This window comes from Primulina eburnea, chromosome 2 (genome assembly GCF_022965805.1).
Source record: "Primulina eburnea isolate SZY01 chromosome 2, ASM2296580v1, whole genome shotgun sequence".
Classification (NCBI taxonomy): domain Eukaryota; kingdom Viridiplantae; phylum Streptophyta; class Magnoliopsida; order Lamiales; family Gesneriaceae; genus Primulina; species Primulina eburnea.
This window is the reverse complement of record NC_133102.1, coordinates 4,302,713-4,329,481: the sequence shown is the minus strand read 5'-3', so window position 1 is coordinate 4,329,481 and position 26,769 is coordinate 4,302,713. Positions and strand designations below refer to the sequence as shown.

At 36.3% G+C, this 26,769-nt stretch overlaps 7 protein-coding genes and 2 non-coding genes across 10 annotated transcripts; 5 read left to right on the top strand and 4 right to left on the bottom strand.

Annotated features, from left to right (window-relative positions):
* On the top strand, nt 1–927 carry LOC140821617 (chlorophyll a-b binding protein 3C, chloroplastic). Its single transcript, XM_073182157.1, has one exon. The coding sequence runs from the start codon at nt 67–69 to the stop codon at nt 859–861; it is 795 nt and encodes a 264-aa protein (XP_073038258.1). The 5' UTR covers nt 1–66; the 3' UTR covers nt 862–927.
* A 543-nt stretch (nt 928–1,470) lies between these two features.
* On the bottom strand, nt 1,471–5,479 carry LOC140821610 (cation/H(+) antiporter 15-like). The gene is made up of 3 exons (XM_073182147.1): nt 5,105–5,479; nt 3,570–4,547; nt 1,471–3,122 (listed from the first exon to the last, which is right to left on the bottom strand). Exons 1-3 carry the CDS (start codon nt 5,336–5,338, stop codon nt 1,839–1,841), a joined length of 2,496 nt encoding a protein of 831 aa, XP_073038248.1. The 5' UTR covers nt 5,339–5,479; the 3' UTR covers nt 1,471–1,838.
* Nucleotides 5,480–6,316: 837 nt separating this feature from the next.
* Nucleotides 6,317–8,663, bottom strand: LOC140821635 (high mobility group B protein 14-like). Its single transcript, XM_073182172.1, has 6 exons — nt 8,417–8,663; nt 8,199–8,339; nt 7,538–7,595; nt 7,363–7,407; nt 6,671–6,751; nt 6,317–6,564 (listed from the first exon to the last, which is right to left on the bottom strand). The coding sequence occupies exons 1-6, from the start codon at nt 8,497–8,499 to the stop codon at nt 6,505–6,507; spliced, it is 468 nt and encodes a 155-aa protein (XP_073038273.1). The 5' UTR covers nt 8,500–8,663; the 3' UTR covers nt 6,317–6,504.
* Nucleotides 8,664–10,005: 1,342 nt separating this feature from the next.
* LOC140824941 (U4 spliceosomal RNA) lies at nt 10,006–10,157 on the bottom strand. Its single transcript, XR_012116553.1, has one exon. It is a non-coding gene; the product is annotated as a U4 spliceosomal RNA (small nuclear RNA).
* Nucleotides 10,158–10,653: 496 nt separating this feature from the next.
* Nucleotides 10,654–10,726, top strand: TRNAR-ACG (transfer RNA arginine (anticodon ACG)). The gene has a single exon. It is a non-coding gene; the product is annotated as a tRNA-Arg (tRNA).
* A 2,093-nt stretch (nt 10,727–12,819) lies between these two features.
* Nucleotides 12,820–14,957, bottom strand: LOC140821601 (large ribosomal subunit protein eL20y-like). The gene is made up of 4 exons (XM_073182137.1): nt 14,797–14,957; nt 14,584–14,699; nt 14,367–14,430; nt 12,820–13,382 (listed from the first exon to the last, which is right to left on the bottom strand). The coding sequence occupies exons 1-4, from the start codon at nt 14,809–14,811 to the stop codon at nt 13,041–13,043; spliced, it is 537 nt and encodes a 178-aa protein (XP_073038238.1). The 5' UTR covers nt 14,812–14,957; the 3' UTR covers nt 12,820–13,040.
* A 1,506-nt stretch (nt 14,958–16,463) lies between these two features.
* On the top strand, nt 16,464–22,159 carry LOC140821587 (uncharacterized). 2 transcript variants are annotated; one of them, XM_073182124.1, is made up of 11 exons: nt 16,464–16,706; nt 17,093–17,242; nt 17,339–17,397; nt 17,722–17,787; nt 17,919–18,026; nt 18,094–18,160; nt 19,227–19,311; nt 19,715–19,875; nt 20,526–20,627; nt 21,000–21,222; nt 21,821–22,159. In XM_073182124.1, the coding sequence occupies exons 1-11, from the start codon at nt 16,668–16,670 to the stop codon at nt 21,952–21,954; spliced, it is 1,194 nt and encodes a 397-aa protein (XP_073038225.1). In that variant the 5' UTR covers nt 16,464–16,667; the 3' UTR covers nt 21,955–22,159. The 2 variants fall into 2 exon arrangements, with proteins under 2 accessions (XP_073038225.1, XP_073038217.1); XM_073182116.1 differs by having other exon boundaries at nt 17,066–17,242.
* A 1,424-nt stretch (nt 22,160–23,583) lies between these two features.
* LOC140824007 (protein TIFY 5A-like) lies at nt 23,584–23,886 on the top strand. Its single transcript, XM_073185612.1, has one exon. The coding sequence runs from the start codon at nt 23,584–23,586 to the stop codon at nt 23,884–23,886; it is 303 nt and encodes a 100-aa protein (XP_073041713.1).
* Nucleotides 23,887–25,963: 2,077 nt separating this feature from the next.
* On the top strand, nt 25,964–26,314 carry LOC140824006 (protein TIFY 5A-like). The gene has a single exon (XM_073185611.1). The coding sequence runs from the start codon at nt 25,964–25,966 to the stop codon at nt 26,312–26,314; it is 351 nt and encodes a 116-aa protein (XP_073041712.1).
* Nucleotides 26,315–26,769: the final 455 nt, after the last annotated feature.

The following is a 26,769-nucleotide window of genomic DNA, read 5'->3' as shown; positions in this document are numbered from 1 at the left end:
GGACCCAAATCAACCACAAACCATTCCTCCAATACAATCACCGGCCAGCTCTTAGATCAACAAGCTATGGCTTCATCAACAATGGCTCTCTCTTCCCCGACTTTGGCCGGAAAGGCGGTGAAATCGCCATCTGTCTCTGAGATCACCGGCATTGGGAGGATTTCCATGAGAAAGACTGCTTCAAAGTCTGCTTCATCCGGGAGTCCTTGGTATGGCCCTGACCGTGTCAAGTACTTGGGACCATTCTCTGGTGAGGCCCCAAGCTACCTCACCGGTGAATTCCCCGGCGACTACGGGTGGGACACCGCTGGACTCTCGGCCGACCCTGAAACATTCGCCAAGAACCGTGAGCTGGAGGTGATTCACAGCAGATGGGCCATGCTTGGAGCCCTTGGATGCGTCTTCCCAGAGCTCTTGTCCCGCAACGGTGTTAAATTCGGTGAGGCCGTGTGGTTCAAGGCTGGCTCACAGATCTTCAGCCAGGGTGGACTTGACTACTTGGGCAACCCAAGCTTGGTCCATGCTCAGAGCATCTTGGCCATCTGGGCAAGCCAGGTTATACTAATGGGAGCTGTTGAGGGCTATCGTATTGCCGGCGGGCCACTCGGCGACGTAACCGACCCACTGTACCCAGGTGGCAGCTTCGACCCATTGGGTCTCGCTGACGACCCCGAGGCATTCGCTGAATTGAAGGTTAAGGAACTCAAGAATGGTAGGCTTGCCATGTTCTCCATGTTCGGATTCTTCGTGCAGGCTATCGTGACTGGAAAGGGTCCATTGGAGAACCTCGCCGACCACCTTGCAGACCCAGTGAACAACAATGCCTGGGCCTATGCCACAAACTTCACTCCCGGAAAGTGAATTTGATCGTTCAAATTGTAACTAAACTTGTGAATTATTGGAACACGATGCTATCTTTGAGTTGAATCTTACTTTGTTTCATGGGGTGTTCTTATGTTTTCTCAACAAATAATTAAGCTTGCTTAAACGGTAGCTTATCCGTCGAGATAGAGATAAACACTAGCTCGATCTAGGAATATGCATGCTTGCCAAAAAAATTCCATTTAGCCAAAATCTAAGTTTGCTTCCTATATTATAGCCCATAATAAAATTAAATCAAGATCGCTAGAACTTCCTTTTATCTCTTCTGTTCACATGTTAATTGTGCTGGAAATTATTGTTGCATCATTTTCAGGAAAATGTGGTACTTGGGGCAGCCAATTTGTTTATTAGTTTTGATTTTTGAAAGAGATTTCTTTTTTTTAAAAATTAAAATACGAGAAATTAAAAGGCAATGCCATTCAACCAGTTTTTAAATTAAATAAAATATTACAACCTTTATGTTGTTTTTTAAACAGTTTTAAGTTTTTCCTCAAAAAACCATCGGTCCTTTATTTATGCATTTCATCTTAAACTCATTACATATATAATGAACTCTTGCTACGCTAGAATTTGGCACTTTTTTTTACCTTGCCAACTTATATTTAGTTGAAATGGGACTAAAAACCGTAGCAAAAAATCGGCTAGCAAAGGAACCAGCACAAAAAGGTAGCAGAAAAAAAGGACTTGCATTTGGAGAAACACATGAATAGATAGCTTAATAATTTACACAAGAATCCACTATTTTTGCTGGAGAACTCTCAAGACAAAACCGTATAAGGAAATTGTAGAGATGATTCTTAGGCCCCAAGAACTGATCACTTCTGCATTCAATCATCTTAAACCAGTTAAATGATTGAGATTCCTTGGCAAGCTCCCTTTTTTCAAGAAACTGTGTACCCGGTTTGTGTTTACTGGTTTAAATTTTGAAGAACTTGGTTTTTCTCATAACAGAGGACTCAATCATCATGATCCCGATTGAACGTAGTAAAAGCTTCGAATCCTTCGCTGTCAGCCATTGATGGCCTCATCGCCATTTCATCGCGATAGTTAATCGAGCTAGTAGACCTCATCGATCCTTCCCTCGTCTTATTGGGCTTAATATATTGCTGCACCACCAGCACTGAAAATGTTGACTCGAACTCTGATGTAACCAGCAGGTCCCCTATCGGTCCAAGCTCCGGGCAGTCACACCAGTCGGTCAGCCCTGCGGTAAGTGGAGACGCCATGCCTCTCCCTCTACCCACCATGTAAAGGTCGTGTTTGTGTTCATCCATTGATTTTATGGCTTTAATCGTTTCTTCTTCGTCGTTTAACACCAACTCGCAGTAGCTTATAGAATTGTTGTTCATAGTTGCTGTTTTGAATTTCCCCAAGTAATCTTCATCTAACAGCTTCTCTCTTTCGAGGTCGATGTGTAAAGTTACATGACCATCGTTAGCTGGTTCCACAGGCTCCAATTTCTCGGCATCTGCGCTCGGAATGAATCTCATCACCGTCATTCGTGCATCGGACCCTTCAACCATCCTCCACGAATAGGCCAACGCCTCCCTGTCATCTGGCCCACCAAAGTACAGTACAGCAATGTTTCGGGCATGATCTCTTGACTCAGGAACTCCCCTTTCGATGAGTATGCCAACCGAGCACGGTGCGTTATCCAGAACGCCTTCATTGACGGCTCTAATGGAAGGATTTATATCTTCCATTTCACCGTCCATCGTCTGCTGCTTGTGGAAGGGGATAACAACGAAAGCCGCGCGTCTGTCCTTAGCTATGTTGCAGATATCTTCATCCATGGTAGCAAAAGCGCATCTAGCGGTGAGCACTTGGGTGGTCACACCCTCTGACCGTAGTTCGAAGTTGTCAAAAGCGTTGACGATGTGATCAGCTTGTGCTTCGATGTGGCTAGGATTTCTCGGACCGGCCTTGCGTGAGTTATGGACCAGTAGCATGGCAGAGGCGCGTCCCACGAGCTCTACCAACTGGAGGGCAGAAACGCTTATGGGAGATGTTTTTGTGGGGTTTGATGTCTTGAGGAAGTGGATAAGGGAAGGGACGTTGCGCGTGTTATGTATACAGGTAAGAATTCTCAACTCTTCGTCTGATTTGGCCTTCTGTATCGTTCTTCGTTTGTAGGGTGTGACGTTTTTCGTTGGCCGGAACAAGATTGCCATCGGTGTGACTGCCATTGTCATTACCAGGACTGCAATCACCATTAGTGAGTACGCTTCATTACTCAGAAACTGGTCAAGAGACAAATAACACTAGCATTAGTAAAGAGTATTTCACACATACAATGGTTCTTTTGCTTTAAACACATGTATATATGTTACGTTGGCAGTCATTTTAAATCTTACGGTTTGTTCACCATCCATAACTTTAAGAGAGGGGCTTAACCCAGAAAATTATCCTATATAGTGGGAGAATCTCTTAACTTCACAAGTCAATCTACAATTCCTCAAAAAGAGTTGATGTGAAATGACAACACTGCCTAGTCTTGTCTTCTTTGCGCTCTCATACCAGTGTTCAGTTGGATTTCTCAATGAGAATAATGGAATATCATAAGCCAAGAGCAGAGATAAAAAACAAAACATAAGTATATCAGGGGGTGGGAAGGAACCTGTCAACTTTATGCTATAACTTCTTACGCAACAAGTGCATATATGTGTCAAAAGACGGCACGGGCTTACACTTTGTATCTGGCCTGATTCAAGAATTATCATTGCCATCATGCTCTTAGTATTGGTGAGTATTCCAATTCCCACCGCCTCATGGAGTGGAAATTCGCACAAGAGTGACACAAAAACAGAGCTAAAGATCTTCAAACAGCAGGCAAATAGAAAAACCAACCCCACTGAATACCACGGAATCCCTAAAGAAATGATATCGATATTGGTCCTTATCCCACAAACCAGATAGAACACCGGCATCAGAATCCCAAGCACAAAATCCTCAAGTTTATCAACCAATGCGGCTTCGAGAACTTCGTTAGGTATCACAATGCCAAAAGTGAATGCACCGATCATCGGGTGGGTGCCACAAGCATCTGTTATGACTCCACAAAGAGCGACCCCGGTAAGAATCGAGCATATGTAGAACTCACTGTACCCCTGTCCTTCTGGCATTTTTCGAATGATCCATCTTAGTGCCGGTCTTACATAGTAGACGCAGAGCAATATGAAAGCAGAGGTACATATCAAAGAGTAATGTATCCCTGATGAAGAACTTGTTACTATGAAAGCCAGTGCAAGAAAGCCCCATGAACACAAATCATTTATCAAAGCTGAGGATATTGCTATTTTTCCTATCTCAGTGTGAAGAATATGTTGCTGGTCAAGAATCTTTGCAAGCACTGAAAACCCAGTAACAGAAAGGGCAGCACCCCAGAAAAGGCACCCCTTGCCTTCTTGAGCGTTGTAATTTGTACAGAAAAATAGTCCGCAACCCAGAAAATAAGGGATGAGGGTACCAGATACAGCTATTTTCATGGCTTTTGGCCCAATACGCAGAATCGCTCGTACATCCATTTTCAATCCCACTAGAAAGGCATAGTACATGACGGATAAATGTGCCATTGGTTCTAACACTTTCAAAGAGTAGTAAGGGAATACCAGATGTTTGAGTGCATCAATCCTCCCAAATGCTGAAGGTCCCAAAAGTATGCCTCCCTGTTGTGGAAGTATAGGATACATTTTTTCATCCGGTTAGTGCATGGCAGATCTATTTCCACGCGTGAAACACAATTCAATATTTATGTTCAGGTATAATATGCTAAAATCTTGTGTTTGAAGGTGTGCAAATATTAGAGGAAGTGGCGAATTGTTTCAATGTAACATGCAACGTCTACTCCGGGGCAAGGCATACATTATCAATGGATAATTCGGTTCTCATGAATTCCTTTTATGTTGACAAGATGACGCCATGAAATATACAATTCAACGCATCGATTCAGTTTAAAAAAATTTGGGTGATAGGGTAGGGGGTTTGGATAAGAAACGAACAGAAATAATATGTAGATAATGTAAATGATAATTTAGCAGCGCACGCCTGCATGTTGCAAAACAGGTATTACAACCAACAAATTCTTCGAGTCGCAGTTGTGTTTTTAATCTAAAAGAAAAGGAAAACTAAGATGTTGAATCTGGCCTTAACTTATGATGATGCATATTCTCAGTATTACACAACAAAACAACCACCAATAATTAAAGAATTCCTTACAACTCACAAGAATATCAACGACAAAGGGAGGTTGATTAAATGGTTTCAACGCGAAAAGAAGAAACCGGTTGACAGCAATAGCCACAGTGAGCTGGATGAGGAAGAGAGAAATGAGGGGAGTCAAAGGATCAGGCCCTTCCCAAACGCCATTAAACCGGTATATATTTTGTGCATGACACAGAATGATTTTGTTGAGCTTTGCAACATTCAGATTGTCTACACCCTCCTCCGCCATCCCCATTTCCGGCAGCTAATGTGGTTTTGCTCTGCCCTCATGTGCCTCGGTGGCCTCCCTTCTTCCTCCTTCAAGCCAAGGCGGCAATCACCCTGGCTTTTGGAAAGGTAAAATATTGTATGGTAAAATTTAAGGTAATAGGAATGGAAACATGATGATTAATTAAATAAATTAAATCAAATAGAAAATTTTTATTCTTTTACGAATTTAATTGGATGGTTTGCCGAAGTAGAGGGGAGGGAATTGTGGGTTTTGCTTATTTCATGTTATATCATGTAAGCATGCATGCTTAATTATTCGGTAAATATTGGCTTTCAATTTGATTCCATAAAATCTTCAAAAAAACAGGAACAAAATAAGAGAAAAAACTTTTATTATCCGTTCCTCATTATTATTCACAAGTAATCTTCACTATTGAGGGGACTGCAAAGTGCATATGGATATCAATTTTCTTTTTTTAAAAAAAAAAATTTGGTTAGATTCATTCTAAACCTAAAGAATCCTTAAATAAATCATATGAAACCATTTGATCTTTCTAAATGTATCCGTATAATAACTCTCTTTTCATGGGAAACAATAGAGTTGACAAATTTAAACCTGAGAATTAAGGCATGGGTTTTCAGTCGTATAAAATACCTCAGAATTCATTCACTTGAGGATTACTCATTTGGATTCTTTAATAAATCGCTAATCTATTTTCTTTTTGCTGCTATTTTTATGTTCACTTAATTTTCCACTGATGAATTGTTAAGTGGTGGACAAGAGTATATTTCAATTTCATCTTTCCCTTAAAAGAGATTTTAATCCACTAAAGTAGGAATGAACGAGACTATTATTTTCCACCATAAAATGTTAAATTATTTAAGCTTTTGGGATTTCATTTCAACAGGGGGGAAAAAGAAATGTGCAAAGAACACATCACTGCATGCTTCCTTACCATAGTTTCTGAACTTAGGACACAAAACTACATAGAACAAAGCGAAGAAACAAAAAACATTGAAACAGAATCCAAAAACCCACAAGATTCATTAGTTAATACATCTCACGCTTCATGCAGCGATGTACAGGAGTCAGGCGATACATATACAGAGATAGAGACGTTCTAAACCATCAATTGCAAAGAATAATATACACCATTTGAGGCAGTTTTGTGGTGAAGAATGCCTAAATAGTCACCCATCAAACTCTGAGTCCTCCGATTCATCATCGTCCTCTTCAAACATACCACTTTCCTGTTAAATGTTTTTTTCTTGAGAGGATGATAAAATCACTAGTATGATAGATATAGTCAAGTGTTACCATTTAGCATGAAATATTATCTTAAGGCTTAAAATTTACCTTTCTTTTAACAAAGTCTGCCATAGCTCCATCAAACTCGGCCCGTTTCTTTGTAGCAACATCATAATAATGCACCTTCTCCTACGATAAGCAAAGCTTTGATCAGATATTGTTTTTTGTACTTGTCATATTATTCTCAGGTCGAATACTGAAAAAGGATTCAATTCCAGAATTGGTCTTGATTCCAAAACTTCAAAAGTTAAACCACCAATAACATGGCTACACAGGACAGTCCAAAAAGAAAATACAGAACACAAGTAAGCACCAATTATTTTTTAACACTTCGACCCTTCCTATCATTGATAATGGAAATCAAGATATAACATCAGTTCTGGCAAAAAATTAACATTATTTCTGGCAATTTCCAAGGCCTTAAACCCAACATGAAGAATGAACCATAATATTTCTTTAAAAAAAGCATGATCATGAGTAATATTCCACGAGTTTGAACTATAGTGATCACATTTCCATAAATAAAGGACGCCTAAGAAATGTAACACAAGTCTCTCTTCATCCTCACACTACTAAAGCAGCATAAGATTAATTAAAAAAAGGAAGAAGAAAGAAAGAACTTTTTGCTTTTATTTAAGATAGATATTACAAGAACAGAATGCCATAGTTTTTTCCATAAATTGTTATTAGAAGAAAAAAAAAGAACCATATCCAAATATGACAAAAAGGATGAAAAATACCTCGTATGTCATTGTTTTCCACTTCTGTCCACATGCCTTCCCAATCTTAAGCACAAAATAGAAGTAAAATTATATGCATGTGGAAAAAAATAAAGCAAAATAATCTATGACCTGGACTATAATTAAAAAAAAAATAAGTAAAGTAGTTCGTCAAAACAAGTTGCCACCCACATACATCTCGCATTGACTTGATGTCTGGATTCTGCTCTTGATATTCCTTACGAAAATCTTCCCTGGAAAAATTGTACTCATGTTAGCACAAAAAAGCAAATATGGAGCTTCAACTTTGAGTTACACTGAATCAACTACACACTGCTACTTTTACCATAATTATAATGGCGAAATGAAACAAAAACAAAATAAATGGGAACCACAAAACTGGGTAAAGACTCGATTCTATAAGGGTGAAACCAAAACTTAACACCTAATGTAGCTTCTACTTCCACAAGATGACAGTTTCATTTTTGTTTTAGGGATGTAAAAAGTGTTCTTTGATAACAAAACCAAACATAGCCATAAGCTTTCGTGCGTGCATAACACGAAAAGAATGCACAGTTGATGCTCAACAATTGCCAAGGCCAATTTACAGTCATTCACACTTTCTTTTCTCTATTTTATCCGCTTTCTCGTCTACATTTCTACCCAATATTTCTAAACAGAAACGACTAAGATGTCGCAAGTATACTTGGCCAAACAAGCTAGAGGAAATCTGTGACCTAACAATATGAAAATTACTGTTTAATTCAATCAATCCAATACTAATATGAAGCTGACCTAATGTGTGAATTAATGCAAATTATAGACATGTACAGATATTCACAAAAAGGAAATCATACAAGAAGTAGAAGAAAGCTGTTGGCGGTTTCTTGGGCTTCATAGCTTCAAACTTCGCCGCTCTTTTCTTAGACTTCGTCGAATTGGCCTTCCTCGAGGACTTCTTCGTATTCTTCGATGATTTCACGGCCAGTGCCGTTTCCCTGTGATTAAAAAAATTAAGAAATTTCACAAGCACTAGTACATTAGAAAGATGGAATTAGCTATCGAGTGTTTTTACCCGTGGCTTCGTCTTGAAGTGGTTTTGGTAGGACGAGAAGCTGGAGATGAAGCCCTAGAACGAGTTTTTCTTCCGGTCACCATTCTGAATATTCGCTAACGGCCAACAGCCACCGGCTGGATACGGCGGCGTGGTGTTTGCGGTGACTCCTGTTGACTCTCCGATAGGAGGCTATGGATATGAAAAAAAATGGAACTCGCCTTATGGCATTCTTACAGGCGGTGATGTCAACGACTTATCATTTGCAAATATATCAGGTTTTTAAATAAATCTTTTTTCTTTTTTAATTATGATGTCGTTGGAGGCGTATGGGTACGGATAAGTAAATTAGGGCACTAGTTTTTTTGTGAGATGATTTCACGAGTTTTTATCTAAGAGTAACTGTATCGATATTCACAATAAAAAATAATATTCTTACTATGAAAAGTAAAATTTTTTCATGGATGACTCAAATAAGATATTTGTCTTACAAGATACAACCTGTGAGACTGTCTCACGCAAATTTCTGCCTCAAATAAATCGTTGAGTCATATACGATAGGTTCATTTGAAAAAATAATAATTAGAGAAACCGAAGTATTTATTAATACATTAACCGAGAGCTTATCTATCTTTCTAACTCGAACACTAGGAATAAATATAATAACAAGAAGTTGTTAAAATAAAAAAAGAAGCAAAAAAGTAATTGTTATCTTAATTTTTTTCTTAGTTTTTCATAAAGCCGCATATTAATATATGATTATCAGTCAGATGTTAATAGAAACCAATCACTAAAATACTATGTTCGATAATAATAAATCAGGTGTTGGTATGAAAAAACCATAATTCCAAGACAAAAACTTATGTGAGACGGTCTCACGGATCGTATTTGTGAGACGGATCTCTTATTTGGATTACCCATTAAAGTACTATTTTTTATGCTAAAAGTATTACTTTTTATTGTGAATATGGGTAGGGTTGACCCGTCTCACAGATTATGATCCGTGAGACGGTCTCACATGAGACTCACTCTCATTCCAAAGTAGACTTTGCAAGAGCCAATGGTTTTTAACGCCTTTTTAAAAATTCAAGAAACCATATAATCTCGTGTAAAAAAAATAATTATCTTTTAAAACCTTCTTTTTTAACTTTTAAACATCGCAAAACCCAAGTAAATGGGAAAATTGAATAATTTGAATCCAACTATTATATGAATCCTAACTTCACTCGAGAAATTTTGGCACCCGTTACTTTTCTTTTTAATTAACTTTTGAGTGAGAATAATCATCTTTGATTCTTCGAGCCAGTTTAGATATAGAAGTTATAAATTAAAAAATATTTAAATAAGATTATTTTTAAAGTGTTTTTATTAAATAAAAGTAAAGCAATTTTGGTTTTTGATAAATGTTTAAAAAATTCTTTTATATTTATTTGAGTTTTATTGATCTTTTAATTAATGAGTTATCTAATTTTTTTTGTTAATTAAAGAGCTTCGCAAGATGGTCGTGCTTCATTCGCTTGCCTATTACCATTTACTTGGAAAAGAAGCACGAATTCTCCGAATACAAGACTAAATTCAATAACGTTTAAAATTTAGAATTAGAATTGTAGGGCTTTACCCAAATAGGGAGCCCTTCCAGAAATTCTCGAAGGCCTGAGGCAAGCCCAGGCCTAAGAGGGGGTTTGGAAATAGTTTTCAACCAGCAATAGACGCGCCTCGGTTAGAACCTCACTAGCTGCGTCATTGCCCCAAGCGCAAAGATGCTTACAATGGATCAATTGTTTGCCCTTTATAGTGCATTCATTTGACGTGGTTTGTAAATTACTCCATGTGGGATTCCGCAATCACAGGCTTTTTTTACCTATGGACTATGGTGGAGATTACGTGTTGACTATAGATTTTAGTTAACGGTGGGCTAGCTGTTCTAATTCTTAACATTCTTTAATGTAATTGGATGTGAACTCTGTTTCTTTTCATTTAAAGGGATATTAGTGGTGATAATTTGATGGTTTTAGCCCAGCCCAACCAGATTTAGGAGTCCCATATATTTAAGAGAAAATATATTGCACAACATTTATCTAGAGAATTATTGTGCTTTTGTGATGCTTGATAGCTATTTGTTTGTGATGGATGAAATTTTTTTTTTCCTTTTAATCCACCGAGAATATGGATTAAATAATTTTGAATTGCGATTAACTGCATTAAAATATAAATATATATATATATATATTGTTTAATTCAAATTGATATTTGTTAGGGACTCCATGGCCCAATGGATAAGGCGCTGGTCTACGGAACCAGAGATTCTGGGTTCGATCCCCAGTGGAGTCGTATTTTTGGTGTTTTATAAAATAGAAAATTCCGAAAAATCTAGTCTTCCACTATATTTAATTAAAATCAACGATTGTATTATTTAATATTTTAAAAAATTCAGACCAATCTCATTTTGCATTAAAACTGCAAAAAAAAAAAAGTACATGATACGACATATTTAATGTCAATTGAAACAACTTATTGAGGGCATTATTTCTTGAAAAAGTGAGTCCTAACTGCATTGCTCGTCCTCTTGATTGTGCAATTCAACTTGGGAAATGATTGTGTCCATTGTCCACAATCCTTTACTTTTGCATGTGATCCTATTTGTCTTGAACAAGATTGCCATTAATCAGATTTGAGCTGCGAAAATTATAGTCCACAGTTTTGAGCTCTTTGATAGGGGTGAGCAAAATCTCGGTTAAACCGAAATAACCGACCGAACCGAACCAATTCGAAACTTCGGTTCGGTTATTGGCAATTCGGTTCGGTCGGTTCGGCCGACCGAATGCACACCCCTACTCTTTGATGTCCTTTTATGATAGACATGTAAACCTATGTAAATGTTCGAATTCCCCGTCAAAAGAATGTTGTTCCAAAGTATCCAATGGAAGAAATATTGCCCGTTTTTATCTTTAGTTTTTCTGAGAAAATAAAATCCATCATCTGTTGTTTAGCGTTTATTATCTCATGGGTAATGTTTCAATTCTAAGTGGATTAGCATGTATATTTAACCCAAAAAAAAGGTTAAAAAAGAGAGTAAATTTGAAAAATCAACTTTTAGGCCTTTTGAAGCCAAACTAAACTAGTAAATAAATGGGCACCATAGAGTGCTAAGCTATTCTTTGGAGAATGTTGTTGAATGCATTCTCAAACTTTCTGATGAATAAAGCTGCTCCAATTGTGGCAAGCAGCACTGAATCACCTTCAGATTGTTTAAAATAAAATCAAACATTAATGTTGCCAAACCAACATGAACATTGAAACAATATGACTTGTGAATATCTGTCCACTAAATCTCAACGTTGATTCCAGAACAAACTGTCTGAGATAATAACGACTGATGTTCCCTTTTCAGATTAAAAAATAATATTTTAATATATCTCTATATAATTGTTAAAAATTCAATTTTTTTTTCGGCATTCAAATTTCAAAATTTATCATTTTATCGCACTTTAATGAATAATTGTGATCAAAATTTCAGTTTAATTCTCCAGTACATATGGAAACACTCACCTGAAAAATTGCATGAACCTAGAACAAGATTTCGTGCTTTCTGAGATTGAAGCCCTTTGTGCTAGACATTCTAATTGTTAATATTCCAAGAGTCCGATCGAGGCTCATAAAGAATTTCGTGGAAGGGCCGTATCATATGTCTTTTGAGGATTCATCACCTGCAGAAATAACTCAAAAAATGTTCCAAAACATAGGTGAATTCCATGACTTTCTTTGAACATATACAGAGGAGTAGAGAAAAGGAGATGAGATATTGTTAATTGTTTAGTGATGTTTTTGTGATGACTTGCTTCTCTGTGCGGTTCATAAGATGAGCATTCACCATAATTACAGAAGAGTCGTACAAGTAAAGATTCTGATATAGAACATCTTTTGAAGTGTGTGCATTGTGAAGAGGTGGAAACAAGATAGGAAAACAGGAACAAAATATCAGTTTCTTTTGGGATTTTTCAGACGAATTTTTAGAGTTGACGAGCGCAGTGCTTCTTTCGTTTGATGTTGGTTGGGCTGATGAATTTTGAATACCTTTTTATGCAGTATGTGGAAAGAGAGTAATCATCTTCCCTCTGCCTTTTTCCCTATGAAAGATTTTCCTGCTTTTTGGCTTTGATTACTTTGTTTCTTTTTCTTTGTTGTAAACTTTCTTACTTCAAACAAAATTAATCAATTCAATACACTCTTCAACAAAATCTCACATCACTCGTCTCTCTGTTTCGTACTAAAGGAAATTTAACATTTCTCGGCCGGTAATATACAAATCCTCGCATTTTCTTTGAATAACTTGTAAAGGCACCTGCAAAGGGGCTAAATTCTATTGAACATTTGCAGATTTTTGGCATTCAAATTTCTCGTTTCTTAACCTATAAAAACCGAGGTAGGCAACATTCTGATAAATCCACCAGACAATCTGTAAATACCAAATCAGAGAGTCTCAGATTACCGATGAAAGCAAAAATGTTGCAGCCAATTCAAGAGAATTGTCCAACCAGCCAAAACTTCTTGAACAAACTCAACCATACAAAAATTTATGCCAATCAGATAAAGAGGTGTATGAAACTAGAAATTATGCCGATTTTGGATGCTTCCTTCCTGCAGATTACATAAATAAGTTTGGCCTGGTTGCCTTGTACGTGGTCTTCAGCTTCCTGGTGGGTGGCCTGACCTTCCTAAACACCAACGGGAATTTAATCTTGGAGTCATGGAACTGTTTGGTGCTCTCCCTCTTGCAAAGCTTTGCTGGGATGGTGGCTGTCTTTATAATTTGAATACAATGATGGCGGACTCTGTGTCGGGATGCCATCTCAGTGTACATCTGCTCAACAGCTCCATTCAATGTTGTGTCGCGGTACTCTTTGTACATATTGTGATAACCAGTCCTGCTTTGGTATCGCAACCAAATTCCGTAGTTCTTGATTGTGGTTGGGTTCTTCTCAAAAATCTACTGGAACAAATAACAAATTAGTGATCATCTCTGCATATGAATCTCAATGTCAGAAAAAGTAACATGGAACACCTGAACATGAATCATGCTAGGTCAGAGAGAATCAAAGTGATATTTACCATTGAGTTGAGATAGAAAATCAATGCAATAATCAAAATGAACCACATATAAATTATAAACAGTGAATATGCAAAACTCTTTCAACAATTAAGTAGTGAAAGACAAACATGTTTCAGCCCGATAAATTAACAAGAAAAAGGAATATCGGATTTCAGATATATGAAACCCTGGAAGCTCATCTTGTGAATAAAAAATGCCCACAAGACTCAATTACTTACAGCATGATAATTTCGTATGATAACAAATGGGAAAATTGCAATGATATTTATGTCATTCCATTTGTGCATGGTACATTATGATAGCGATATAGCATAAACTACCACACCAGATGACAACATAAACTACCATTCTGAACTCCTCCAACGCAAAAAACAAGAAGCATAACAAAAACTAAAACAAGCAGCATAACAAGAGCTATGGAGAGAAAAAAAAGAATGGAAGTTAAAGTTAACCAAGATAATGAATTTGCAGATACATATTCACATGAAAGAAAATGAGCTCTTTGCTTAGATTCTTTGAAGCATACGCAAGTTGAAACTTTAGAACCAAGAAGTGATTTTACAAATCTCCCAGGGACCGATGTCTTTAAAGCACGTTAAAGTAATTAACCATATTAAAATTTTAAATTAGATTTCTAGAAACTATGTAAAACGAGATGGCAAGTAACAAATATTTACAAAAAAGGAATTCAGCGAGGCACTATCCATAATGCAAGTAAACCACGAGGGATAGATAGAGATGAAAAAGTAACCCGAGACACAGCAAAGAACACCACTAAGACACATAGCGCAAGCAGCTGCACAGGGAACTCGATCAGAATATTCCAAAAAGACCAGAAAATTAGTCGAGCAGAGACCATACCTCGTTAATGGCGAGAACCTGACCGTTGCTCTTCTTCACCTTTTTAAGCTTTCTCAAAAAGTACCTACAAACATAAAAATTCGATCCATAATCCCCATTCTGTCGGATCAAAGGTACATATTTAGACAATCATATCAATCCAAACTGATAAAGAACAAGTTCTGGACAGCAATCGACATTAATAAAATGATGGTATGGCATAATCGCCAAAACATACCAAAACTTGGACTTGGCGCGGACTTCGTTGGTGGCCCACAGCTTCATTCGATAGATCTTTGGGTGCTGCTCCGTCTCCGTCGGCAGAGCTCTCCCCACCACCTGGTATTGATGGAACTGCGCAGAGTACAACACAAAGACCGTATCAATCGAACTAATAGACAAAAAATAATTTCGAAATACAACAAGAAGGAAGAGAGCATCGGATGCATACCTTGTAAATCGCCATTTCCGATCAGATTTTCTCTCTCCTGCCCTTTCCCTCCCTCTCTGAACGATTTCGTTGATTCGGCTCCGGAAACCCTAATTTATTGGGCTTTAAAGGGTGGTGGTTTCGTTTAATGGGCTCACAATAAATCAATTGGACTGGCCCAAGCATACTCTAACGAGTCTTATCTAATTACCCATTTTGAGTGACTGTAACTCAAATTTTGGTCTATTGAATATTAATTAATGAAGATATATTTGTGATATCATAATTTGTAGGAATGCCTCTAACTCCTGCAATATTCAACTATAACGTCCAAATCCACTCCGATGAGTCCGAAGAAGATGTCAACGGAACCCCTTACGCCACTCCAACTTCCGGCCACTGTCGGCAGCTCACCAGTCCCCGGACTTATACTCCATCATACACCACAATTAGCAGTCGACGGTGGCCGGACTTATACTCCATACACAACAATTAGTAGTACCACCAGACACCAGTGCTCCCATATACGATTCCTCTCCCTTTCAAAGGAATCCTATTTTCTTGGGAGAAGATCCCCGGAATCCCCAAGTACGAAAATTCCCACGAGAAATCAACATCGACAAGGAGCCGCCACGAAAACGGATCCATATCTCGTGGAATGTTCCAAGGACGAGGATCATCTTGATCATGTCGGGAAGAGCACAAGCTCCGAGAATTTCATTACAGGACTTTGAGCGACAGGTTCGGATTCATAAGCATGTATATGGTTCCTGCAAGAGAGGCTGCGTGGTGTCGGAATCGGCCATTGTTTATCTGCCAAGATCAGCAGCCCCTCATTATCTCTTCAACCGCCGCTAGAGCTGATCAGGAACATTAAGGATAATTAAATAATTTTTTAAGATAACCATTTCAAACAGCTTAATTTGTTCAATCCGAATGTTCCAGCTAAAGAATATTTAAAGTTTGGTGATAATCCGAACAGATTTATGAGAAGCATTATGATAATGGCAGTAGCCACATGCCATATATCGTGGATCAAAGCATTACTTAAAGACGGAAACGATGAACCATCAATGGCATTACGTGACAGTTATTTTGTCGACTACGAAGTAGGTTTTTTGTAAAACGATCTCATAAATCTTTATCTTAGACACTCAACTTTACCGATATTTACAATAAAAATTAATACAAAATAAGATATTTGTGTCACAAAATATGACTCAAATAATACTTTTTATTGTGAATATATATAAGGTTGACTCATCTCACAAATTAGAATCTGTAAGATGGTTTCACAATACAAATGTATTTGTGGAATTCGAATATTAATTTTATTAAACAAATATAATTTTAGGATAAAAATATAAAATAGCGAAGTTATATGAAAAAAAACTTCGATTGCGGTGCTCAAATTTTATAAAACAGCAAAGGTGTGTTTGGTTGAGTGGATTAGATAAGGATAGATTAATAGTCAAATATTTATCGTTAAAATTTTAAGATGTTTTAATAATCATTTTGACTCGATTTAAGATCCAATTTTATTAATCAAATAGTTATCTATAAAATTGGATCTTAAACCGAATCAAAATGATTATTAAAACAACTTAAAATTTTAACGATAAATATTTGAATATTAATCTATTCTTATTTAATCCAATCAACCAATAGGCACCAACAGCACTCTAAAGATAATAAAGAATTGACATCATCAGAAATTCAGTTAATTCTCCTTTTCAATTTCAGCATCTCAAATTATTAATCACATGCTCGATCTCTGTAGTTCATAGGCTGTGACGACTCTAGATTGAACACACGCACTCGTTGTGCGAGTGTGTGTGGATTTTGGACTGGAAGAGAAGCGTCACGCCAGTTCGATCGGAACCGTTTTCCAGATGGCCGACGAGCCTTTGCCCACCCGCTGGTCTTTTCCGGTACTTTGAGTATTTTGTCATCTGTTCTGTCTCATATTCGCATGCATTTTGGGTTTTGCTGTGTATGCACTTGTTTGTGTTGTACTGGCACTTGCAATTGAAATAGATCAAGGTAAAATCGGAGAAGCGCGTCTTTTTGCAGTCCTTTGTTTTCCCTTTTTCCGCCGTTCGCTGACTAATTTTCTATTCTGTGTATCGAGTATGATTTGATAGGATATTTCCCAATTGCATTCCCACTTTTTGTTCTTTTTTTGTTGTTGTGGTTGTTGGATGTTTTTGTTGAAGCTTAACCTGTTAGATTTTGATGAAGAGAATCGGTGTTTATGTAGCTATTTTTTTCCCCTGGGTGTGCGATTTAGGAATTTAAGTTATTTTATGATGTGAAGTTTGGGAGGAAGAGCGAAGCTCACACAAAAAATACGGCTGCAAATGGTCAAACTGTACCAAGCGGGAATAGTTCGAATGGGACATCACATGGAAATGGACATGTGAAGAACACGGTTGACTTGGCTATCTATGAACAGTTCCAGAACCAGGTACTATGCTCTGGATTTAGGGAGATGTGGACTTGTGAGTTTTCATTTTTTCAAAAGCTTGATTGTTTTGACATGTTTCAAGTTACTGTGGTAAAGGATCGGGTGAATTCACTGCAGTCAGATGGAGCCCCATCCATTGGAGTCTATGAAAAGCCGTACGATCTTCCTTCCCTTTCCTGTAGAATCTGTAAAATTGTATATTTGAATTTTAATTGGTTGCTGAGATTGAAAAAGTTACTGTGTGGTAGCATAAGATCAGCTTGAGTTACGTTTTTTACCCGCAATTGGTGATGAAGTTTGATGTAAAAAATGTTTCTACTTTCTATGAACATATAGCCATTGTAGTATTGTACAATAATATCCTTCCACATCTCATCCTATCTGCAGCTCATGAATTCTGTTTAGATCTTTGAAATTAATTCATTGGAAAGTCCTCTACCGTTCTAGGCATCTATTAACCATCTGTGTCCTTGTTACAGGCAAAGATCTTTGCTTCCTCCATTTGAGTCGGCAGAAATGCGTGCTTTGGCAGAGAGCTTATGCAGGCAAATAAAGACACTATTGGCTACATGAATTATGAAGCTCTCATTTTTCCAATGGATGCTATCGGTTTAACTTGCTCAACTTGTGTCACTTCTGATAAATCTTCGGTATTTACTTATCTTTTGCTTTGCAGGGACATCATTCGTGGAAGTCCAGATGTTAAATGGGAAAGCATAAAAGGGTTAGAGAATGCCAAGCGCCTACTCAAGGAAGCCGTTGTTATGCCAATAAAATATCCTAAGTAAGTTCTATAAATGTAAATTTGATTTTCTAGACTCCTTTAATTTTCGGTTTCAACTTTTTTACAGGTACTTCACTGGTCTCCTTACGCCGTGGAAAGGCATTCTACTTTTTGGCCCCTCAGGAACTGGGAAGGTTCTTTTGTCTACGTTACCTCTGATGTTATATTTTTGTGCTTTCCGCTTTCCGATGAAATTGAAATATACAATATTTTTAGCTGCTGCCATTTTTAATTGGAAACATTTGTGTTAACGCTTGAAAGTTATTTTCTGTTAAAATAGTTTAATGCATTTGGATGTAGAAGTTGATGAGATGCCTACAAGAGTTATTCGTTCACGCATAGTTGTAATTTGTAAAAGGCACATGCCTGGCACTTTCTGGAGCCACCAGGTGACTCTGCTGTGGGTGGGTATGCACCGATATGCAGCGGGATACTCAGGCAAGCCTAGGCATGCGGCTAGGCTCGCCTGAGCAAATTGTTTTTTGTTTTTTTATTTAATTGAGAGAATTCTTGCTCTTATTCCTCAAGTATTCGAAAAATTACGTGTATAGAGATAGGTTGTTGTCTTGTAGGCCATAAACTAGTATCTAAATTAATCAACTTGACAAATTAATGGAGAAAATTCCTACAGTAACTAGAGGAAGGAAAAAAAATAAAGTAATCTGCCAGTAATGGCATATTCCCTTGTATTAAAAATTATTTTCATAATCTAGATGAGAAAATAAAAGTAAAGAAGAAATTTGCCAACAATGACAGATTCCCTTAAATACTGCATACTAAAAACTATATATATTTTACCATATTTTTCTAAATAATTAATAATAGCATTTTTGTTATATAATAATAATAGATAAATTTTTTTCCCAGTAATATAATTTTGCACAACTTAAATACCTAATTATTTTAATTTAATAGTAGCACTTTTGCCATATAATAGTAGTAGATATATATATTTTTCTAAAAAATTGATTGATAGCGTGTCTTGCTTCAATAAGACGCACACCTCGTCTTGCGCCTCAGGCTTCGGGACCCTTTGCACCTTAGTGCGCCTTGCACCCGTTACAACTATGCTTACATGGATATAAACGTTAATCACACAACTTATGTATGATTTATGGCATAGATCAAATAAAAGATTAATGAAATTTGATGATATTTTATTGATTCGTCATATCTGTTTTAAAATCTTTAAACCCACAGACTATGCTGGCCAAAGCTGTTGCAACTGAGTGCAAGACCACATTTTTCAACATTTCTGCATCGTCGATTGTCAGTAAATGGCGAGGTATGATGTTGTTTCCCAATTTTTATGATACCGTCTGTATTCGAATCCACTAACTTGTTGCTCTTTGTGCTTTGTAGTGACTGCTAAAATAAATTATGTTACTTCTATGTTCTTACTTGTTTTACCTTTTCTTTCCTTCCATTACAAGTTGTATTTCAGTCAGGAATGCCTAGTACCATGTGGTTAATATGAATGATATATATTTGATCTCTGCCCCTTCCCCGGAGTAATGAGGATTGTATCTGTTAGAATGTTGAGATAGTTCATTCTGGTCCTTGAATTCATTGTACTCCACATCTTGAAAACGAGTAACAACACACAGTTATGTTATTTTATTAAATAAGATTGTCCTACTAGAATTGGCATCCATTCTTTTGAGGATTGTATTGCATTACTGTTGCAGGTGATTCGGAAAAGCTTGTTAGAGTACTGTTTGACCTAGCTAGGCATCATGCACCCTCAACTATATTTCTTGATGAAATTGATGCCATTATCGGCCAACGAGGTGAAGGTCGCAGTGAACATGAAGCAAGCAGGCGTTTGAAAACGGAATTACTTATACAGGTTACAAATTGGTGCTAATAGATGTTAGAATTTCATGATGAAGTTTCTGAAAAATGCCACTTTGTGGTTAGTTAACATTTGTCGACCCATAAGGAATGTTAAAGAAAATATGTTTCTACCTCCCACTTTTTTTTTCTTTGATATTCGAGTTCATTTTAACCTTTGTCATCTCCTAGGACGTCGGATTATAATGTGAGTTGAAAAACGAGGAGTCAAAAATCGGGACTCGATATCATTGATCTCTAAAGTTTATCTATGCCAATACAAGTGGAAAAGAGGTCTTAAAGTTACACCGATCACTGTTGATTTCTAAAATATTAGTTGAAATTCAAACAACACCGAAAATTATCTCTTCAATTGCATTAAAGAAGTATCCATGGAACATTTATGTTTTTCTAGTCACATCTACGCATTTGGTTTACCTTAGCCGATTCTTGAAGGAAACATTTCATGACCTTTGAGGATTACTATTCACAAGCCTCTGCTGAATATGTTGTGCTATTTGTTCAAAATGGTGTCATTTTCTAGCATATGCCTTGACTTTTTTCATGTTGGCTGCAAACCATATCCTGGTGTTGGTCTATCTAAGATGCTCCATCCTGCATTAAGCTGTTCTTTAGCGAACACTAAGAAGGTCACTTAAACTGCAGATGGATGGGTTGATGCAAACTGACGAACTTGTTTTTGTTTTGGCGGCTACTAACCTCCCCTGGGAACTAGACGGAGCAATGCTTAGGCGTCTTGAGAAGCGGGTATGTTGTCAAATGGGCCTATGACACATCATTTGACCCGTTTTTTTAGGTGAAAGAAAATATATGTGAATTGAGATTGATTTCTAAGCTGCCTTGCTTCTTCTTCTTTTTTTTTTTTTTGCCTCTTTACCATTTTAGAGAAAATAAGATGCATGCCGGCACAGACAAATCCTAGACTCTTATCAGCCACTACTTAATTTCAAGTTTGCATCTATCTTGTACTGAATCTAAAATTACAGCATTCCGGAATTGCTTGAAGACGTGTGTGAATGCTTTATAGGATTTAATGTGCAATGAATATTTTTTTTGTTGTGGAAAGAAAAGAAGTGGCAAGTGACAGGGATTGATAACTTATTTTCTCATGTGATTCAGATATTGGTACCTCTTCCAGAACGAGAAGCGAGAAGAGCTATGTTTGAGGGATTGTTGCCTTTAAAGTCTGAGGGGGAGGAACTGCCTTACGATTTAATGGTGGATAGATCTGAAGGTTTTTCAGGTTCAGATATTCGTATATTTTGCAAAGAGGCTGCAATGCAACCAGTGCGGCGTGTAATGGCATATCTTGAGGAGAAACAAGAGTTGGTGCCTGAGGACGGTATGCCTTGCTATCTTCTATTAGGAGACTCAGTAGAATTCAAGTTAAAAAGCAATGCAGAAAAGAGAAGTTTGAAAAATCTACAGACAAATTAAAATTTATATTTCTTTATCTTCAGTCTATATTAGAGAGATTAACCTTTTGATAGTATTTTAGTTTAAGCTGGATCATCGTGCTTGATAAAAGTTTCATCCAGAAAACAGAACTGCGAAAAATCGTCTTATTTTGCTTGTTGGATTTCAATGTTGGAAAAGTCGAGATTTGCGATCCCGCTTTTTTAAGGAGAAAAGTTTTTTCAAGTCGGGCAATATGTGGGATTTTTTATACATTTTGACAAAGAAGATAAAACATCAGGGTTTGTGTTTGAGAACCTTCTAACTGTAGACCAATTGTAGTTTTTCAATGACACGATGAGTTTCGTGTCAAAATTTATGGACTTTATTTTGTGATTCGTGTCCTACATGCTGATAAATAATTTTTTCCCTCTCCTTTAGCTTATGTAAATTTAGTTTTATGTTATGAACTTGATATGTTTGAAACATCAAGGAAACACACATGACATAAGTTTCTCATCTTGTGGTGTTTCATTTGTATGCAGAGTTGCCAAATGTTGGACCAATTACACATGAAGATATTGAGGTGGCTCTGAAGAACTCTAGACCATCGGCTCATCTCCATGCGCATCGTTATGAAAAATTCAACGAGGACTATGGCAGCCACATACTCCAATGAAGGCGCCTTGTGTTTCACCTTCAACCATCTACTTCTTTTGCTCTATTGTTTGATTTTATTTTATGTGTTGGTTTTCTATGTTCGATGGATAACTCTGTTCTGTAAGATTGTATTGATCCCATGTGTCTTATCGGGCAAGACTTGAAAGCACGAGGTAAACTCTCGTGGGGAAAAAAATATCAAAGCAAAAACAAACTTGACTCAATTTTATGCATAAAAATCTGATTTGTTTGTGTACACAGAGGGTTGAATTTACTCTAATCAAATGGACATTAAATCTCGTGAAAATATCTCAATGTAATGCTCAAGTATTGTAGTATTTTTGTGTGTTGAAAGCCTGAAGACTGTATTTCATAAACTCATTCTTCTTCTGAACCTGGTAGACCGTAGATTGCAAGTTGCTGTTCTTTAACGATAATTTCTGATATTTGAAGGTTAACCAACACTGCCCACTAATTTTGAAGAAATTACATGGGCAACTCTCCATTCTGCCACCAGTGCCATATTTTTGAAACAGCCTAATTAAGTTATGATAAAACACAATGGAGAACAAGATTCTTGAGTATTATAATTAAAATAATTAAAAATAATCTTTAAAAGTTATTTTTTTTCCGAAAATTTGATGAAGAATGATTTTTAGAGAAGAAGAAAAAGTTTGAGTGATTGAATGTGTTTGTGAGATCATATTTTTAAGGTAAAAACTAGCCGTTTTGTTACCGTTGGTGTACAAAAAAATAAATATATGTATTTGTATAATTTTATGGTAATAATATGGTGTATATAATATTAATCAGGTTTGAATAATTATGCATATCATATCACATTATTATAATGAAGTGTAATAAGGTATTTTGATTAAAACTCTTATAGGCTTTTATGCTTGTCGTATCCCTTACCGGGAGTATGGGATGTCGTCTTAACATCTTCCCAGGATTTATAACAAATTTTTTGAAAAATATATTTTTATTATATTATAACCTTATATTATATATTAAATATATACAATAAATAAATATTAGTACTTTTGTTACTTTTTTCTGTTTTGGAGCTTGGAAACATATATAAGACTTTTAGAGCTTCTTGCTGATAACGTGTTATGAAAAAGTAAAAATTTATGGTAAAAAAGTAAAAATATCATACTCTCAAAATTATCAAACTACACACTTTATAATATCTTTTCGTTCACCTCAATTGTGTATTTTTTCATAAATGGTGAAGCTATTTATAGAATTTTTTTGGTAATAATCCAAAAAATAAATTACATCATTACCTTCATCATCATACACAAATTTCTAATTTTTACCACTCTTATTTTCAACATTCTAATATTTAATACACCTATTTTGAATATTAATTTTCAATACTTTTAAATTTCTCAGACTCTATATATATATATAGACACGCACACACATGAGGCCCTAGTCACGTGGCCGACTCACGCACGTGCTTATTTTGACTTTATATTTTGCAAACGTTTCTTCTATTTTAGTTTGTCGTCCGTGTGTGTTTCGTGTTTGAAAAAATAAGTATCTGCCTGCATCATATATAAATACTTTATTTTACAAGATTTTCTTTTTCATTTCAAATCAAAACCTTTTTCAAGTTGAGTGAGTTGAATACAATCAAGAAATGAAGAGAATTACCTGCAACGATAAGCTGGAGCTTCGGCTTGCTACTCCTACGATAGGCGGAGCTGGGGAGGAGGAGGAGGAGGAGGAGGAGGCAACTGTATTCTGCAATGGAAGAGTTGCTACCTGTGATGTTACAGAGCTTCAGGCTCGGGCCATCATCATGCTTACAAGACGAGAACTCGATCGAGAGACGAAACTTGGCTCAACCGCGATTACTGGTCTTTCCATAAAGAGATCGTTGCAGAGGTTTATTCAAAAGAGAAAGACAAGATCTCAATCAGCATCCCCTTATTCTCGTTAGCATATATTACAATCACAAACAATAAATAAATACCACATTAATATACATATATAGAGATTCGGGTTACTTATAATAGTTCCAGTTCTTGAAATTGTGTATATATATATAATATACAGACATATAGTGATTCGGGTTACTTATTCAATAAAATTAGTTCCAGTTCTTGAAATTGTTTATATATATATATATTGATTTGACTTTTTGTTGAATCTGATATTAATTCGTGAAATCATAGATTTTTTACAGTATATAAATTGAATACTGTAAAAATGGAGAAGAAAGAGGATTAAGAAAAAGTTGAAGAAAGGTAGAACTGATGACGAAAGTGCCATGGGATATTGCTCGAGATTGAGAATTTTGGTAGGAATGAGGTGAGTGAGCAAAATAATGAAGAAAAAATCACTCTAAGTTGAGAGATGGTTGGAAAAAGAGAGGGGCTGCCATACCCTGTAGAGTGTAGACCATATATATATATATATATATATATATATATATATATATATATATATATATATATATATATATATATATATATATATATATATATATATATATATATATATATATATATATATATATATATATATATACCGCTGTCTATTATCGTGCTCAAGTTATATTCCTAAGGTCAAGCAAGAAATGGACTCAAGAAGAGTATCGTATGATTCTGAAGTACCGGGAGCTGCATGCATGGGAACGAGTGGAAGGCACTGGCTGATGAAATTGGCAAACATAGGTGGCATGTTAAGGATACACAACTGGCCGGAGGGAGTGCTTTTTTGATCTTGTTCTACTTGTATTATCAGTCAATTCAAACTAGTCCTTTATTTATTTGATATATAGTGAAAAGATTTGATCCTCAATTCCTTTGATTTGTTCCACTGCGCTGGAGTAATATGATTAGCCGAAATTTAATGGAGGCCTGGCTATATTTTCAAAAATGGATGCATATGTTATGTACGATTAATTACTGGTGTTTGACCTTTTTTCTTATTGCAGACCAAACTTAAAATTTAAAATATAAGTTAACAATAATGTAATAGCAAAGATACACTTTGAGTTGGTTTAATTAAGCCAAATCACCGAGTGAGACCGTCTTATGGATCTTAATCTGTGAGACGGGTCAACCCTACTAATATTCACAATAAAAAAGTAATACTCTTACCATAAAAATTAATATTTTTTCATGGATAACCCAAATAAGATATATGTCTCACAAATACGACCCGTGAGATCGTCTCACGCAAGTTTTTGCCCAAATCACACTACCGGTTTTAATATTTGCGGGTGCGTTTTCTTTTCGATTAGGGTTCACATTGATTTCACGAATATTCTAATTAACACGTGAAAGCTAACCCCATTAAGCACGATTGCTTATTTCAATACAAATGGATTATATTTTTAATCCCATGCTCAGTCTAATGCTCGAACTGTTTATAAATATGTTTATATTATTTTCCTTTCCTTTCAAATTATTATATACGATTAAAAAAATTATAATAATAAAATATTATTGCATGTATACAACTATCATGTTCGTGATTAGTAATTATAATAATGTTTAAAATGTGTGATAATGTTTAATATAGAAAATGAATTTACAATTTTAAACATTATTATATAAATATACTATGTGCTTAGAATATAGAAGATAAACGCATTAATCAATTAAAATAAAATAAAATTGAGAACAATAATAATAATAATATACCTTGAGGCCCTCTTGTGTAAAAATAGTCACGTGGCCGACCCTCGCACGTGCCACATGAATGCGGGCGGACCCGAAATCATGTTACACGTGCTTATTTAACTTGATAATACTTCGCGCACGTTTCTTCTTTGCTTGTGGGACGGACTGACTCAGTCTGTGTGTGTCTCGTGTCTGAACGAAACGCTGCCGTTTTGGACTCCTCCTCCCCCACGCAAATATCTGCTATATAATACTCTATTTTACAACCCCTTTTTTTCTCGTTTTCAAATCAAACCTTTTGTCTCTCTCTCTATCTCTCTCTATATATACATATATATACACACACGCATATATATTCATTGAAAACATATAGAAGAAGATCAAGAAATGAAAAGCAGCTGCAATCTGGAGCTTCGGCTTGGTACTCCTTCTGTATCTGACCATTCCTCGAATGAATATGAATATGATCATGACTGCAATGCTGCTCCTGAGAAGAAGCAGCTTAGTATTTTCTACAATGGAAGAATTGCTACTTGCGATGTCACGGAGATTCAGGCACGAGCCATCATAACGCTGGCAAGACGAGAGCTTGATCAAGAGATCACGACAACGGGCCCGACCGCGACTACTGGTCTTTCCATGAAGCGATCTTTGCAGAGGTTTCTTCAGAAGAGGAAGACCAGAGCCCAATCAACATCTCCTTATACTACTGTTCGTTATCAATATTGCAAGCAATAGCATGTTCGTTGAATTCGGATCGTGTCTCGTTTCTTTCGTTTCGATTTAATTTATACTCATTGAATATTACCCTTTCTTTTCTTTCTTTTTTTTTCCTTTTTTTGGGCCTCGGGATCTTACGTACGCACGCGTGAGATCAGTTAATTTGGCTCTTTAATTCACATGAAATCTTCGATTCAAGTGTGTGAAAATTGGTTGCAGCCATGGCCTCCTGCATCGTTGTTCCTGCGTTCAGACGAAGTCGGACCTTTCGTGGTTATTGGGCCGAAGTGTGATCCACCTCATACAAGACCTAGCCTGATAAAACAAAGATATTGTTTGAAATTAATTAATTATACTTTACCCAAAGAATTAGTATGTATACATAAAATCCTATTAAATATGAATGCACGTAGAAGAAAATCATTTTTTATATCGATCGGAGTAAGTTTTTTGTGAAACGATGTTACATATAT

Excerpts from the sequence above, each read along its gene's own strand:
- LOC140821617 (XM_073182157.1), top strand. The coding sequence starts at position 67 with ATGGCTTCATCAACAATGGCTCTCTCTTCCCCGACTTTGGCCGGAAAG.
- LOC140821610 (XM_073182147.1), bottom strand. The coding sequence starts at position 5,338 with ATGGGGATGGCGGAGGAGGGTGTAGACAATCTGAATGTTGCAAAGCTC. Across the intron at positions 4,548-5,104 it reads CCTTTGTCGTTGATATTCTT|GGAGGCATACTTTTGGGACC; the intron begins GTGAGTTGTAAG and ends CTTCCACAACAG. Across the intron at positions 3,123-3,569 it reads AATCAGGCCAGATACAAAGT|TTTCTGAGTAATGAAGCGTA; the intron begins GTAAGCCCGTGC and ends TCTCTTGACCAG.
- LOC140821635 (XM_073182172.1), bottom strand. The coding sequence starts at position 8,499 with ATGGTGACCGGAAGAAAAACTCGTTCTAGGGCTTCATCTCCAGCTTCT. Across the intron at positions 8,340-8,416 it reads ACTTCAAGACGAAGCCACGG|GGAAACGGCACTGGCCGTGA; the intron begins GTAAAAACACTC and ends TTTTAATCACAG. Across the intron at positions 7,596-8,198 it reads ACAGCTTTCTTCTACTTCTT|GGAAGATTTTCGTAAGGAAT; the intron begins GTATGATTTCCT and ends CAATTTTTCCAG.
- LOC140821601 (XM_073182137.1), bottom strand. Across the intron at positions 14,431-14,583 it reads CGCGCCAAGTCCAAGTTTTG|GTACTTTTTGAGAAAGCTTA; the intron begins GTATGTTTTGGC and ends TTATGTTTGTAG. Across the intron at positions 13,383-14,366 it reads AGGTTCTCGCCATTAACGAG|ATTTTTGAGAAGAACCCAAC; the intron begins GTATGGTCTCTG and ends TTGTTCCAGTAG.
- LOC140821587 (XM_073182116.1), top strand. The coding sequence starts at position 16,668 with ATGGCCGACGAGCCTTTGCCCACCCGCTGGTCTTTTCCG. Across the intron at positions 17,398-17,721 it reads ATTGGAGTCTATGAAAAGCC|GCAAAGATCTTTGCTTCCTC; the intron begins GTACGATCTTCC and ends TCCTTGTTACAG. Across the intron at positions 17,788-17,918 it reads TTGGCAGAGAGCTTATGCAG|GGACATCATTCGTGGAAGTC; the intron begins GCAAATAAAGAC and ends TTTGCTTTGCAG.
- LOC140824007 (XM_073185612.1), top strand. The coding sequence starts at position 23,584 with ATGAAGAGAATTACCTGCAACGATAAGCTGGAGCTTCGGCTTGCTACT.
- LOC140824006 (XM_073185611.1), top strand. The coding sequence starts at position 25,964 with ATGAAAAGCAGCTGCAATCTGGAGCTTCGGCTTGGTACTCCTTCTGTA.